The sequence below is a fragment of the Cryptosporidium hominis genome (assembly GCF_000006425.1).
Source record: "Cryptosporidium hominis TU502 chromosome 8 CHRO018129, whole genome shotgun sequence".
In the NCBI taxonomy this organism is placed as follows: Eukaryota; Apicomplexa; class Conoidasida; order Eucoccidiorida; family Cryptosporidiidae; genus Cryptosporidium; species Cryptosporidium hominis.
This window is the reverse complement of record NW_667461.1, coordinates 26,458-42,403: the sequence shown is the minus strand read 5'-3', so window position 1 is coordinate 42,403 and position 15,946 is coordinate 26,458. Positions and strand designations below refer to the sequence as shown.

General features: G+C 32.3%; 7 protein-coding genes across 7 annotated transcripts; 4 read left to right on the top strand and 3 right to left on the bottom strand.

The window, feature by feature from the left end:
• The first annotated feature begins 326 nt into the window (after positions 1-326).
• Chro.80391 (hypothetical protein) lies at positions 327-4,346 on the top strand. The annotated part of the gene is made up of 1 exon (XM_663438.1): positions 327-4,346. One exon carries the CDS (start codon positions 327-329, stop codon positions 4,344-4,346), a length of 4,020 nt encoding a protein of 1,339 aa, XP_668530.1.
• A 756-nt stretch (positions 4,347-5,102) lies between these two features.
• Chro.80390 (ENSANGP00000021579) lies at positions 5,103-6,092 on the bottom strand. The annotated part of the gene is made up of 1 exon (XM_663437.1): positions 5,103-6,092. One exon carries the CDS (start codon positions 6,090-6,092, stop codon positions 5,103-5,105), a length of 990 nt encoding a protein of 329 aa, XP_668529.1.
• An 853-nt stretch (positions 6,093-6,945) lies between these two features.
• On the top strand, positions 6,946-8,742 carry Chro.80389 (hypothetical protein). The annotated part of the gene is made up of 1 exon (XM_663436.1): positions 6,946-8,742. The coding sequence occupies one exon, from the start codon at positions 6,946-6,948 to the stop codon at positions 8,740-8,742; it is 1,797 nt and encodes a 598-aa protein (XP_668528.1).
• On the bottom strand, positions 8,737-11,400 carry Chro.80388 (oocyst wall protein 4 precursor). The annotated part of the gene is made up of 1 exon (XM_663435.1): positions 8,737-11,400. The coding sequence occupies one exon, from the start codon at positions 11,398-11,400 to the stop codon at positions 8,737-8,739; it is 2,664 nt and encodes an 887-aa protein (XP_668527.1).
• Positions 11,401-11,594: 194 nt separating this feature from the next.
• On the bottom strand, positions 11,595-12,542 carry Chro.80387 (PWI domain). The annotated part of the gene is made up of 1 exon (XM_663434.1): positions 11,595-12,542. The coding sequence occupies one exon, from the start codon at positions 12,540-12,542 to the stop codon at positions 11,595-11,597; it is 948 nt and encodes a 315-aa protein (XP_668526.1).
• A 307-nt stretch (positions 12,543-12,849) lies between these two features.
• On the top strand, positions 12,850-13,281 carry Chro.80386 (translation initiation factor eIF-1A). Its single annotated transcript, XM_663433.1, has 1 exon — positions 12,850-13,281. The coding sequence occupies one exon, from the start codon at positions 12,850-12,852 to the stop codon at positions 13,279-13,281; it is 432 nt and encodes a 143-aa protein (XP_668525.1).
• A 327-nt stretch (positions 13,282-13,608) lies between these two features.
• Positions 13,609-15,552, top strand: Chro.80385 (phenylalanyl-tRNA synthetase beta-subunit; PheHB -related). Its single annotated transcript, XM_663432.1, has 1 exon — positions 13,609-15,552. One exon carries the CDS (start codon positions 13,609-13,611, stop codon positions 15,550-15,552), a length of 1,944 nt encoding a protein of 647 aa, XP_668524.1.
• The last annotated feature ends 394 nt before the right edge of the window (positions 15,553-15,946 follow it).

Below are 15,946 nucleotides of genomic sequence, written 5' to 3'. Positions count from 1 at the left end.
TTAAAAATATAGTTAACCTGTTAAAAATATATTTAAATATGACTTGGGAAAATAAACAAATTTGTGTTAACTACAATGCTTTATTTGAATTTCAACGTTTAAAAACTATCTTTAATGTAAAAAACCGGTAAAGGCAGCACTAACCGGTAGACGTGACGTGTTATGCATAACGGTATAGGCCCTGGCTGCCCTAATATTAGAACCATTTAATTATTTTACCTCCAACTGGCTGATTAAAGTTTTAATTCGTAGAAGAAAAAAGGTTTTCAAATTATGCCTTTGGTGCCGAATCTGAATTTTAAAATATAGTTAAAGCATAAATTATTATGGATCCACTCATTTTTGATCTAGAGGAGAGCCTTAAATCATTATCTCTTAAAAAAGAGTCATATTTGGAAGCATATCAAAGCTTTTTAATTATTAAAGAGTCAATTCTTTCCAGAAATGGATTTTGTACGGTCCCTATATTTATTAACCTGACTTTTGAAGCAATTGAAAACATTCTTTCAGGAAATAAACTAGATAATATTTACTACGCGAACGCAGATGTGAAAACACTTACTGGCCTATTAACTCTACAAAAGAGAATCTTGGGAACTTTAGATGTGAACATTTTAGGAACCAATTATTTAGCTATTTCGCAAGTAATTATTAATCGATTAGTTGGCATTTTAGTTTTAATTTCAAAAAACGGTCAGGCAAAAATTGAATTGAATCAAGCCACTTCTATATTGAAACAATTCTGCTCAGCCTTTGATAGTATCCAACTAAGCCCCAAAACGTTTATAAATTTAATGGAAATTCTTCTAGAGAGCCGTATCTCTGAAAAACAAAAGATTCAGATCCAGATTTGTATTATTGATTTATTAAAACTGGTTCAAGATAACTCACTCATTCTACTTTCTATTCATAAATTAGCATTACATTATTTATCCATTCATGGACAAAGGCAGTTGGATGTATCCAAGGGGTTTGCTTTAGAATATAATGAACAAATCTTAATCCCAATAAATCAACTATATTTTTCACTGGTTAATTTCCTTGATCAGAGTCAAATCAAGGAATATTTAAATACCTTGTTACAGCTCTGTACTTTGAAACAATACAGATTTTTCTCAATTTATGCTTTAAAATGCTTGAAAAATCAAGTAAATTTATTAGACAAACTAAAATTTGAGTCCAGGCACATTTGGATTCCCTTATATACACTTGAACATCTTACCTGTGACTTTAAAGAAGTAAGGGATGCTGTGTTGATACAAACTTATTTAGAAACTTGTATTAACTGTTTGAAATACGTATTATTTGACACTTTTGAAAAAGATATTCAACAGATGGGTATAGATGCCTTAATTGATACATTCATTCACTCTTTAAAGCAGTTTATGTTTACAACTGATAACGCTATTCACTCAACAGTTATAAACTCTTTAATAGATCTATTTTTAAGGGCGAAGGAAAGTATAACAGAATACCCTGAATTAGAAAAAAGCATTGAAAAATATGCTTTATTCGAGCTAATAATAACAAAATTACTACCTCTTTGTTCATCAATGTTAGATGACTATAGATATAAACTTTCATTGCCAGAACTCTTAAGGCTTCTGATAATCATGATTGAGTCATGGGATGAATTAGTAATCATTTACTATTATTACAATACAATAGAACTATTGAGAATTAAAAGGAGCCGTGGGATAGAGTTATTTCAAGAGGTAATTTGCAAAACTTTAGATATGGCGTCAGTTGCATTATGTGGTATCTCGAATTATTTATCTTTTGAATATAAAGACCTTTCAAATCTAAAGGAAGAACTTAGGCGAATTGTAGGGTCGATTACAAGAGCATTCGGCCCAAATTTAGTATTAAAGAAAAGGCCTTTATCATTTGATAATGTTGAATTAGCAGATCATAATTTTGCAATAAAGAGCAATTCTTGGTTACTCCCTCTACTCAGAGTTCATATTAATAGAACAGAACTTTCTTTTTTTATTGAGAATCTCCTCCCAATAGCACTAAAGCTCAATAAATATTGTTCCAAATACAAAGATGCAGAACCTAATTATGCTAGACTTTATAGTATTCTTGAAGAACAAGTTTGGGCTTTGCTTCCTGGGTTCTTTGATGAACCACTTGATTTTATTGAGACATTTGGAAATAGGGATGGAAACCTAAGGTCGTATATGATACAATTATTGGAAAGACCTGGTTTGAGAGACCATATATGTAATGCCCTTTTAAGAATTTCTAGGCAAACTTTTATTGGCCGCGGTCTCTCAAATGATAATGAAGATGAACTCTACTATGCAAAAAAAATGAGTAATATTGACAATAGAAAATATTATGTTGCAATGAAGACTTGGAAAGAAAACACAAAAGCTTTAAATATGCATTCAAATACATTTTTGTCGCTTTTGATAGTCAGATTCTTAAACTGTAATTCAGAAAACGCTAGAGAAAGCCAGGTAAATATAATAAAAGAACAAGAATCTCAACATTATTTAATTTGCATCCAAAACCTTGTGCCATTTTGCGATGAGTCTGTTTTACAAAAGAACTTAAAGAACTTTTATATCGTTTGGGAAAATCTCGCTCAAGGCGTAGAATCCTCGAGATTACCACTTTCATGTGGCAAAATTATTGCACTATTAGACGTCGCAATAATTATGTTTAAACGCATTAGTTTTGATAAGGTCAATTCAATCCTTTCTTATTTTCTTCGGTTATTAAAAGTTTTATTAACGCGTGAATCTAAGAATTACTTCAATGAAAGATCTCAATTACTAAGAAGGCTTTACAAAGGACTCAAAGTGGGCCTTGAGACTCTTAGAGATCGTACTAGTACGCCTTTAGGTTTAAAGGATCAGCTTTCAGAAATATGGAAAATCATAACATTGGACAGTGGAAAATGCCCAGTTAATTCTTTGAAACACAGATTGAGTTGCTTAAGAGTATTTCTGCAGTTAATTAAAAAAATAGATGAAAAAGAGTTTGCTCTATATTTTGGAAAGGATCAAATTATTAACCATTTAATTCCAGAAATTTTATTTAGTATTAGAGAACCAAATTTTACTGTGAGAATAAATGCAATTACTTTATTAAAATCCTTAATAGAATGCTGCATTGAAAATGATCAATTATTGGAGATTATTATCGTAAAAATGATCACACTTTCTCAAATTAACACTGGCCAAATTAATAATGATTACATAGAAATTTCATGTATAATCTCATTATCTAGAATAATTTTTGATTATGGAGATGTAATACAGAATCGTTTGCAAACTCATGGCAATTCGATTTTGCAATTAATAATCAATTTCATCGTTCATTCACTAAATAACGCCAATCCATTAATTTATTTTAATAGCCTAAAATGCATTCGAATATTTCTTTTACGCCTAAACGCTGATTTAATGTGGAACTATACTCAGAATATTATTTCAAATATACTGAATAACCAATGTTCTTTAAAATTCCGTATTTATGTTAGAAAAGTCCTAATCTCATTAATTAAAAGGTTTGGAGCGGAAAAGACTTTTCAAGTATTTCCTCTTGAGCACAATCAGTTATATAGATATCTAATAAGGGAAATGAATAAAACATCCAGGAAAAAAGCACGAAAAAATAATCAAGATATATTTAATAACATATGCGACGAAGTTGATGAGCTCGAAACGAAGGAATCGATCTTTAAAGACCAAGAATTCTTCCATAACATTGAATACGACGATATAATTTCAAGTGATGAGGACTCAGAAAGTAGAAAGAAGAGTTCCTTTGGAATCAAAACGAGTTACAACTCTCAAATAAAACACAGCACTTCGAATTATCATAAAGATACAAGTAAATCTCTTACAATTATTGACGATGGCTACGGAAATTTTGTTAACCCAACAGATTTATTAAGTTCAGAAGCGTCATCTAGAATTCTGTGCACTATCTCAAACAAAATAACTAACAGGCATTGCAACGATGATGACGGAACTGTAGAATTCGATAAAGTTTTGAATAAAGTTATTGTCAATGAAAAATCCAGGCCAGCAAATATTGATATTAACAAAAGTCCAGAATTAAACTTTAGTCCATTAAAATGCGAAGGTATTAAATTTTATAAAAGAACGTCCACTAAAAAGAATGATAATCAAAAGAAAAGAAGGCAACATATAACTGTTAAAAGTGCGAAAGAATTCAAAAGTAAGAATGCACAAGGCGATATAGCAAAAAATGGAATGCAGCCATTCGCATATTTGAGACTTAATCCGGCACTGTCGAAAGAAAAACACAAACTAAGTGCAACCAAGTCCATTTCAACCGTTTTCAAAAAAAAAGTAGAAATTAGGTAATTAGCTAATTTTAAGAATAATTCACAAGCTGTAATTATACGAAAATATTTTAGACTATTTATTCCGTACATATTCGCAGTATTATCGATTTATTGTCGTCAAACCTACGTTATATGTTATGTATGACTTGTTGCCCCACTACTGAATTTCAATTGACATCTAGCCCAATTAGAAATATATTTTTCATTGCATGAATAACCCAGTATTAATGTCCACACCAATGAATTCTAACAATTGCAGAGCTCAACCACAAAATAAATCGACTTAGAGGCAAGATAACAACCGTTCCACTAAGTAGACAAGATAAATATATCCAGAATACCACCACAACTCGTAAGGCTTATTGAGGAGGTTATAGTAAACGTTAACAAGTAAAAGGAGAAAGAGATAAAATTTCAGCAGCATTAAATCAACCAATCTGTTGGGAAAAACAGCTGAACAAGAGCTATATAGTCACAGATAACACTGAGCTAGTAATAGCATTTAATTAAAGATATGAATGTAAGCCATTTATTCACGATTATATTGTAATAACATGAGGAATCTATTAATGGTTTTATTCAGGTTTTAATGTCCCAGTTAAAAAAAAAAATTGGCCATACTGGCTAGAGCTAATTAATACCTCCATTAAAGCTCAACCGTTTTCAATTAAAAGATTATACTTGTTCCACCCCGAAAGCGCCAAGGGAGTAACAAGAAATCCGATAATTATTGCCAATTATTCTCCATGTACCCGTCCCAATGGTAAAATAGAAATTAATATGCAACGTTCGGACGGCCACCAGATGGAACTCCACTAGATACGTATCCACCCGATGGTCTAGAACCTGGAGGATCTCTATCATCCCTTAAATAATAAGAGTTGGAATATTGATCATTGGCTGATCTGCGATCACGCTCCCGATCACGCTCTCGATCGCGATCATCATCTCTGTAGTAGCCTCTAGTGGAGCCTCCATAATGACCACTCCTTTGTACGTTCATACTACCATTCCCACCAATTGGCCCAACTCCTATTCCACTGCGAGATGGGCTTCTCCTATCAAACGGAACCGCTCTCCCTGGATACCTGTCATCAAAGCGTTCAGACCCATGCATATATCTTTCTCTAGGGTCTTCATATGGGGGTGGGGGGTATCTCTCTCCCGGGTATCCGCCCCTTACTTCATCCCTCCTATAGTAGTCCTCCCTTGGTGGTGGAATACGGTCTTCATACCCTCTACGATATCGGTCATCAGGATAGTGATGAGAGCGTTCACGTCTATCATATGGATCGCGTCTGGGAGACCTGCTGCGCATTCTAAACCTTGAAGGCGAAGGGTATCTTCCGCGAGCTCTACCTCCCGTATTATAGGGCCCTGATGAAAATGGAGGCGGTGATCTTCTCTTAGCGCCATACCCGTTTGCAGCTGCAAGTTCACGGTCAAGCTGCCCAATATCTTCTTCCACGCGGATAGATTTTCCCAGAAATGGTAGATTAGGTATCTCTTCTAGTGCCCTCTTCATTTCCTCAACAGTTAGATACTCTACAACTCCAACTTTCTGCCCTTGATAATGGAAGACTGCCGAGTAATTGACTTCGCCTATCTGCCTCCCATAGTCTTTGAGATCTCTCCACGAAGCGTTATCATCTAAGTTAAAAACGCATACACGAAAGTGTTTTCTTGGAGGTCCTCGGCCATCGGAAGGTAATGGTCGATTATATTGGGGCTTATTAGCAGCATTTGTCTCCTTATTTCTAACCATTGGATCGTGAGGTTGAACAGCAATAACTTGTCCTCCAAATTCAACCCCATCTAATTCTCGGTGAGCTGCTTCTGCTTGTGTTTCATCTTCATATTCAATAAAGCAGAACCTTTGCTTGAGCTCTAATTTCTTTATTTCACCAACCTTGGAAAAAAAATCTTTCAAATCCTGTTCAGCATAGCCTGGTGGTAAATTTCCGACAAAAACTTTGCCTAAATTATTTAATAAATCAAGTAAAAGAAGAAAGGTATGAATAATAAATTACAGTAGAAACGTCAAATTGAATGTATGGCTGAGGACTCGCAAAAATTGCCATCATTCACTCTATTAGATCAATCTCAACTTGATCAGAGAAAATTGAACCAACCAAGGTTGACAATTTTAACTACACAATTTATATTACTCACACCCATAAACTTTAAACTTACGAGGATTAGCAGACAGCGGATCCATTTTCTCTCGTCAAAGAGACAGAATAGAGAAAAATCGCCAATGTGTAACAATTTACTCCAATAATGTACGACAAAATTCGCATACAACTCGAGCTAATTTGTCTTAAGATCAACTTTACACAATTTCTTTTCAAGCTATGTTGTTCAAAAAATGCGACTACGCTTTCGTCTCTATACAAGTGCTAATTGTGGCGACCGTCTCATATATAGACAAGACGCCCTACATACCGGTATTTTACTTATAATTTGATCATCCCAAATTGACATGCTGAATTTGAACATGTTAGTACTTAATATATTTTTTATTGATTTCGCTCTCTGCCAAACATTTTAATTAGATTATTCTTCGCTGCTACCTATATTGTTTTTTTCATGTTTGAGTACGAAATATTCAGAAATAAATGTTAAATTTATTAAATAAATTTGTTGAACAATTAAATTATGGAAAATGCGACATAAATAGGCTAATCTCTGATGAAAAAATTAAACAGCCCATAAAGGGCTATTTTATAGCTAGGGGAATGATTGAGTATTTTCAAGAGCAAGAACTATTCATCTCAAATGAGGAATTTGACCATGGAAGCCCTGCAAGTTCTGATATTTTTTACGGTTGCAATAATTTGGCTCGAAAGAACCAAAGGAACGGCAACAGCTATAGCTTCAGAAACGTATACAGATTTGTGCCAATTCCGTTCGAAAATAGATTACATTGGAATCACAACTTTGTAGAAAAGGAAAACGATCAAGACTATTTTTCAAATGTTTATCACAAGTTTGATGAATGTATGGTAAAGACTTACGATTTTACCGTAGAATTACCTGAGTGCATTTCTTTAATTGAAGTTGAAACTAGAAAGGCTTTCTTTGATTACATGATTGGCACTACAAGTAAATTAAAGATTAATCAAGGAACTACAAACAAACTAAAAATTAATGAACTTTTAGAAATATTAACTACCGTTGAAATCCAAGATTTAGACAATTTCGAGTATTTATCTGAGATGGAAGAGAAGCTATACAATAACAAATTAATCAAATTAAGCCAAAGAACTCAAAGAAAACTTGTGCTACACGTCATTTCTTTTAAGCGTATATCAAACTTTTCTTCGATTTTCTGCAAGGAAATAGAATATTATGGGTTTCTTGGGGAGTTTTATTCTCCATCTAGAACTTGCAAGCTTCTTGAAAGATTAGTAAAATATAAATGCCCTAATTTAAATGGTATTTCAGACTTATACAATATCTCTATTGAACATATTGCTAATGAAATTTGTGATGGAAACTATTTATTATCCGAGTATATTTTGTTATGTATATGTAGTAGGCAAAAGTTAGAGTTTAAGGCATATGAAGAAAATATCTCAGACTGTATTTCAAAATTACCTCAGATTGTATTGCATATATCTATGTGTAATAAAGAGTTTGTTGAAAGGCTAAATTCATTTTTGTTGAACCATTTGCCAAGATTAAATTGGATAAATGTCGATATTTCAACCCTGAATAATGGTCGTTTAACCCCATATTTTGATGTTGAAGAGGACAGATTTGTTACGGGAATTCTTCAAGTTCCACTTTTGAGAAACTTAATCGTAATTAATGAAACTTCTCTTGAAGATGGAAAATTGTCTGAAAAAGGCTTAGAAAATATTTCCAATATTTCATTACTGACTAATTTTGGATATGTGAACTATGGTTTTACGAACTATAAAGTCCCGATAAAGACTGAATCAAACTACATCATTTTAACTAGTAATGAAAAGAGTATTTTTGCAAATAAAAGTAATCTTTCGATTAGTTTGAATGCCAAATATGCTGAAGAAAATAATGGTATTTTGAATCCCCAGAATAAATCTGGAAACGTGGTTCCAAATTGTTCTGAAGCAAACTTCTCCTTTGTTTTAAAATTGTTTATTTCTATTGTAGGCAGTTGTGTTGATATGTTAGAATTTGATGAGCAAACACAAGATTATATTGCGGAAACATTTGTGAACATTAGGCAAACATCAAATATTTGCAATTTAATTCATGCAACTTCATTGCATACTTGGATTATGCTTGCGAGAGTCCAAGCTCTAATGAATGGTGAGGAAAAGCTTTCAAAAAATAGATTTGAACAATTTTTTAGATTGGAAATAGAAAGATTAGAAAAATTATCTAAAAATGGAAAAAAAAAATCCTATCTTGAATTAATTTTATAAATTCAGATTTGTTCTAATGTTTGTAATTGAATTTCTTAAGTTTTCATCTCGTTCTCTCACTTCATGAAGTTTTACTTCGTAAATACAAATTTTATTCAAGTCGTCGTATCTATATTCTGGTGGGCAGCTAGGTGTGGGCTTGATCGAATCAGTTCTTTTACAAAAAGTTCCAGTACTTTCTTTTACAATTGAATACCCTTTAATACATGTAATTCTTGGCTGTGAAAATTCCTGTGATTGGCAATTCAGTGTCTCGGATAACCATTCAAATCCTTCAGGACAATTTACTTCTGCAGGTTCCCTCCTGCTTCCAATACAAATAGGGGATCCAGTACTAGCGAACGTTAAATTCATATATGCAGGACACTCTATGTTCGGATTAACTTTTTCTTCATATATACACGTTGAGTCAAGTTCATTAAATGTATATCCTTTTGTGCAGAAAAATTGTGGTGAAGTTAACTTGGTTTCAATACATTTCTCATTTAACAAAGTAGTTCCTTCAGGACAATTTACAATCATTTTATATCTTTTTCCCCATCCAAAACAGACCATCCCTCTAGTTTTTGAACTTCTTATTATAATAGGAGTTGATGAACTTAACTCATCATATTGTTTTCTTGAATTTATACTATTAGCGTTTTTGAGATTGACAACCCCACTCCTATTTGTAACATTTTTAGTTTGATCTATATTTCTTTGTTCCGAAAATTGATTAAAGTTTTCGTAAGAAATTTTCTGTAATCTTCTTCCAAATTCCATATATGGAAGGACAGGTCCTCTCCCAGCCGCAGGCGGAGGAATTAGATCGGTTCTATAAGCAAATATCTCATCCTTGAGGTCTAAAAATGGAGGGCATTGAAGCAAGTAATCCTGGTACCATTTAACACAATCATTTTTATTTGTCTGGTAATAATCTGATGGGCAGTAATAAGAAGCAGGGATTCTTTTATCTAAAATGCAATCATCCCCTCTTTGCTCATAACCCTCTGGGCACATGATTAGTGGTAGCTGTGCGTCCTTCACCTTACAGGAGCTAGAAGATTCTTCATATTCAGTCCCTTCAGGACATTTCTGATGAGGAGGTTCTGATTTCTCATATTCGCAACTGATAGTTGAGTTATTCAAAGTAAATCCTTCGGGGCATTTGGGATCAGATTCGCATTTCAGTGAGGATCTATTTAGTATTGTTCCTTCCGGACAAATAAGTTCTTCTATTTCTCTTTTTATACACATACCTGTTATAATTTCTAAGGTAAAACCTTTTGGGCATTCAACCTCTGCGGGAAGTAACTTTTCTACTACGCACATATTATCACTATCAGGCTCTATTCCGCCTTCACAAGTTTTTTTAGGTGTGAATATATCTGAATGAATGCAAATTCCATCTTCTCCAAGACTAAGTCCTGGAGGGCACTCTACCTTAGGGCTTGTAAACTGAAGTACTAAACATACTATTTCATCTCCAATTAATGATTCATTAATTATTCCACCATTATTTTTCAAGTCTCTACTTGAATCATACAGTGCCTGATAAAATGTATCAATCTGACCAAGATTTACCCCAATAGGCCTCTCATTTTCATAAAACTGTTCTCGTACATTTGAAACAGAATCCGAATTATTTGTTTTATTTTTATTTGAGGTATTAGATGCCAATTTAATTTGGCCATTAATATTACCTGATCCAGGATTAATGATTTTATTTTCGTTATTAAAATCTTTATTTTCTAACTTGTTATTGTTATGCTTCTGATCATTAAAATAATTAAAAGAACTTCTATCTTTTTGAGAATTATTTATATTATCTTCGACTGAAGATAAATTATTTTTGTATTTATCAAGAGACCCCAATGTGGGGATTTCTTGCAAATTCCTAAATTTATTATCTTCATTTATTGCTATTCTGTTCAGTAACCCTTTAATGTCCGAAAGATCTTTAGATTTGACTGGGACTGCTCCAGGTGGGCATACCTCCAAAGGTTCTACAATAACTTTTGTAACGCATGTCATCGTTGTTTGTTCTAATACTGTATCTGGAGGGCAGTTTAGTAAAGGCTTTAATTCAATGACTTGTTTGCAATTAGAATTGTTATCCAAAGAAAAACCATCCAAACACTTCAAAGTTGGAGGTTTTGATTCAATAATAATGCATTGATTTTCTTTCTGAAAAGTACCTGAAGGGCAATTTATTGATGGGTTCTCGGTTATTTCCGTTGGACAATATGCGTTATTATCCAATATTTTTGGAGGAGTTCCATTCTTGCAATTGAATTGCGCAGATACTAAGGTTTTGTGTATACATTCTACACTAAGGTCTGTCTTAAGTACTTCAAACCCCTCCGGACACTCAATGTTTGCAGGAATAATGTGAGAAAAAAAACAACTCCCATCAACCAAATCGTAACCCTTTGGACACAACAACTTGGGAGAAATTGGAGGCTCAATCCTTGGTTGGTTATTTAAACCTTTATCATGGATGAATGTTCTTCCATTTACTCCATTTGAAGTTGAAGATACTTGACTATGGTCATACTGGTGATTTGTGCTGGAAATAATAATTTTACCATGTGATGCCGAAATTCCAGGTTTTGTTTCCACGTCTCTACTTGAAGAATATATGATAAATAGAAAGATGAACCATCTAATCCAATACATGGGACAGTTTTAAATTGTATAATAAATATGGAATCCCCTAATATTTATTTATTTATTAAAAATTAAAGAATTACAACTTTTTCTAGAAAAAACATAGAATATAATAATTTTATTATCGAATTATAGAAAAAATTATAAACAATAATAGAATAACTTATAAATTAGTACTCTCGAGATAATGAAACTAAATTTTTTTAATTTTTTGGTTTCTTTTTTATAAATTTTTCAATAGCACGAGCTCGCAGAATTTCTTCGGATTCTGATCTAAAATTTTTTGCTTGATTTTTTCCTTTAAACAGTTCTAATGCTTTCATCCTCAGATTATACTCTTCCATTTTTTCAGAAGTTAGAGCCGCGAGAGCAGCTTGATAATTATTCAACGGATTTATATCGGGAGAAGGTTTTTCATCTATGGAAGTTATATGTTTGTTTATATTAGACAACCTTTCGCTTTTCTTTTCCGATTTATTCGTATAAACTTTTGAGCGACTTATTCCACCTATAATTGAATTTTCTTCCATTTTTTGTATTTTCTCATATTTATAACTTTTAATTCCATATGATTCATATAGATCCGGAGATAATGATCTACTAAGAGATCTAGCTCTCTTGTTTTCTTTTGAATGCCTAGAAGTTAATGGAATGAATTTTGAGCTATCTTCAGTATTATTCATTGCACTTATATAGCTTGCATTGCCTTTATAAATGTGACAGCATGCAATCTTTTCATTTATGTTTGAATTTTTTGTGATCAGACTGTTTTTATCTCTATTATATATATCACTTGAGCGCAAAATATTTTTTTTTATTGCAACATTTCTTGGTGAGTTATGGTTTTTGCTTGTCTTAATTTTAATGGGGTTTCCTGCAAATTTTGATATATATTCCCATAATTCACTTACAAATTCAATTGCTCTTTCACCTAGAAATCCTTCAATATTCTTAATGAGCTCATTAGGCGATATTTGTAATTCTTCTTCTGCTGCAGACTTTCTAATCTTATATACAAGTTGATTAATGCAATAATCTATAAATATTTCATCTTCTTTTCCAAGAATTTGTTCAGTTTTTGAGGATATCCATCTTCTTACTTTATTGAGTGGTAGAGTATTAAAGTTGATTTTTTTTTCAAATATTTCCATAATTTGGAATCTTTAAAATTTACTGTATATTTGCGACCCCGTTATATTTTTTTTGGCGTCAAATTTTCAAAATTAATTTATATATTTTATTAATATTTTAACAAAAATTTATTAATATAATTAAGAAAATCATATTTGTACAAATATTTAACTAATTAAAATTATTTATAAATTTAATTTAAATTAAGAATTCAACAAACATAATTTTTTGAATTATTAAATTAATACAGTATTATATATATCGAGTAAAATAAAGCAAAGATAAATTATTTTACGAATATATACTTAATTTTTTCTCCCAAAAATTATGCCGAAGAATAAAGGAAAAGGAGGTAAAAATCGTAGGAGAGGGAAAAATGACAGTGAGGGAGATAAGAGAGAGTTGGTATTCAAAGAGGAAGGACAAGAATATGGCCAGGTCCAAAGAATGTTGGGAAACGGACGACTTGATGCGTATTGCTTTGATGGACAGAAACGTCTTTGCCACATTAGGGGCAAGATGAGAAAGAAAGTTTGGGTAAATCCTGGTGATATTGTATTAGTTTCGCTCAGAGACTTTCAAGACTCAAAGGGCGATATTATTCTCAAGTATACTCCAGATGAGGCTAGAGCATTGAAATCTAAAGGCGAAATTCCTGAAACTACAAAGATCAATGAGTCTGATATTTTCGAGGATGGGTACGATGAAGTTGGAATTGAGTTTGATGAAACAGAAGGAGTAGATATAGAAGATATTTAATTCATTAATATAGGTTAATATCATCGAATCTTTTTAATCTTGTATTTATACAGAAATTCATATTGAAACTAGGAGCTTAGCGGCTTTTTTTAGGAAATAGGGAAATTTTAATGTCTTGGTACCTATTGTAGTATTTTTTTTTTAACTTCTGATATACCTTTGGGATGATTTTGAGCTGACGGTATGTAACTAGTGATAAATCCTGCTGAATGTGGCAGTTATGGAAAATGAAACAAAACTCTGTTACCTCAAAATAGTTTCATTATTTGCTAGGTGCCGCTCTCTCTTATTTAGTGTCCAAAATTATTAAGTTTGTTTAGAGTTAAGATGCCCGTTGTATCAGTAAGTACAAGAGTGCTTTCTTCTTATTTAAATAAGGAGGTAACCAGCGAGTGGTTAGATGAGGTTTGCTTCAACTTTGGTCTGGAATTGGATTGCATAGAGTTCGATGAGGAAATAAAAGATAATGTAGCAAAGATTGAAATACCTGCAAATAGACCTGATATTCTCTGCTTAGAAGGTCTTGTAATCGCATTAGGTTGTTTTATAGGAAACTCAAATATTCCTTTATTTAATTTGAAACCCAAGGGAAATGATCAAAAGATCATTGTAAAGAGAAATGTAGCAAGAGTACGACCCTTTATTTTATGCGCAATATTAAGAGATCTTAGCTTCAATGAAGATATTTATAGGAGTTTTATCGATTATCAAGAAAAATTACATAATAATATTTGCAGAAAGAGATCTTTGGTATCTATTGGTACCCATGATCTTGATATGATCGAAGGGCCATTTTATTATGATGCAAAAGCACACAGTGAAATTAAATTTGTACCTTTGATTGGCTCAGCGGAGGTTGATGGAAACCAACTATTAGATTTACTTAACAAACATCAGCAGCTAAAAAAATATGTCTCACTGGTGGAAAACGAAATATTTTTGCCTGTTGTTACCGATTCTAATGGAATTGTATTATCAGTTCCTCCACTAATAAATGGTAGTCAAAGCAAAATCACATTAAATACAAAAAACGTTTTTATTGAAGTAACCGCAACAGACTATAATAGAGCATCCATAGTCTTAAACCAAATCGTTTCTTCTTTCTCAATGTATTGTAAAAATAAATTTGAGATTGAACCTGTTAAGGTAGAATACGAACACTCGACCTATCCTCCATTTCCGCATAAATACGAGGTTTTAGCAAATGGTAATTATCATGTGGTAACCCCGAATGTAGAGAGGTTAGAATTTGTGGTTAAAGCATCTGAAGCATCAAATCTACTTGGTATCAACCCAATTCTAGATCCAATAGTTGCTCAGAGTTTGCTTCGCAAAATGATGATAGACTCAGAAATAATTAAAGACAATGAATCTTTGAAGTGTTTTGTTCCAATTAACAGATCAGATATATTGCATCCTGTTGATATAATTGAAGATATTGGAATTTCTTTTGGGTTTAATAACATTGAGTTGAAAAAGTCACGTTTTTACGAACTTGATAAATCAAACTTGATGGCAGAACAAGTTAAGCGTGAACTCTCTCTTTTAGGAATTTCGGAGTCTTTAAACTGGGCTCTTTGCAAACACTCTGATTGCTTTGAAAGCTTATTTAGAACTGAGAATATTAAGTTAAAGAATTTATTCGAGAGTGAGGTACAATACAACTTGAATTGCCCTCCAGTTGTAGTTAAGGATGCAAAAACAAGTGAATTTGAAATTTTAAGAACAACACTTATTCAATCTTTATTGAAAACAATTGCTTCTAACAAAAGTTTGCCTCTTCCACAAAAGATATTTGAAGTGGGCGATGTTGTAATTTTGGATAATAATACTCCATCCGGATCAAGGAATGATAAACGAGTGGCAATAGCATATTGTAATTCAAGCGGTAGTGGGCTTGAGGAGATTCACGGATTTTTAGACCAATTACTAAGTAAGCTGGGTCTTGTTGCAGAATATTCACTTAATGAACCCAATTCAATACACCCAAATATTATTGGTATGTATTCACTTTCCGAAGTCAATGACCCCTCTTTTCTACCAACTAGAAGTGTTAAAATTACCATTCAAAAAGTAGAACTTAATAGCTGTTTAAAGAGTATTGACATTGAAAAAACAATGTTAAATAAGCAAGTTGTTATTGGGATTATGGGCGTTGTTCACCCTAAAGTATTAAACAATTTTTCTTTGACTCTGCCAACAAGTGTGTTAGAGCTGAGACTTGAGCCTATTATGCATTTGTGGCCAGATACATTTTTCTATGATGAATAGTAAATTTTATAACTTTTTCAAAACGCAAAAAGAGTAATTCACATAAAACAGAATTGACATTTTCAAATTTTAGATGTTAAGCGTATGATGGCTGAAATTCCTCTGTGGATTCAAATTTCTTAGCTCTATAGTTTAGAAATAGTAATAATCGGACAATGAAACTGAATCAAAGACAGTGTTTAAACTTCTTTCCACAAATTTATGCTTTTAAATTTTCTCGGAGATTGAATCAATAGTTCAAATATCCTTTTCCTAAAATTTTTTTTGTATAACTTCTACAAATTATGAAACAGTCCTTTCAATGAATAGATTTATTGTGTAGTAACTAAACTGATTATCAAATATAAATGTAATTATTTTCTATTTCTAAGTTTCATTAAAATGATCTAACTTA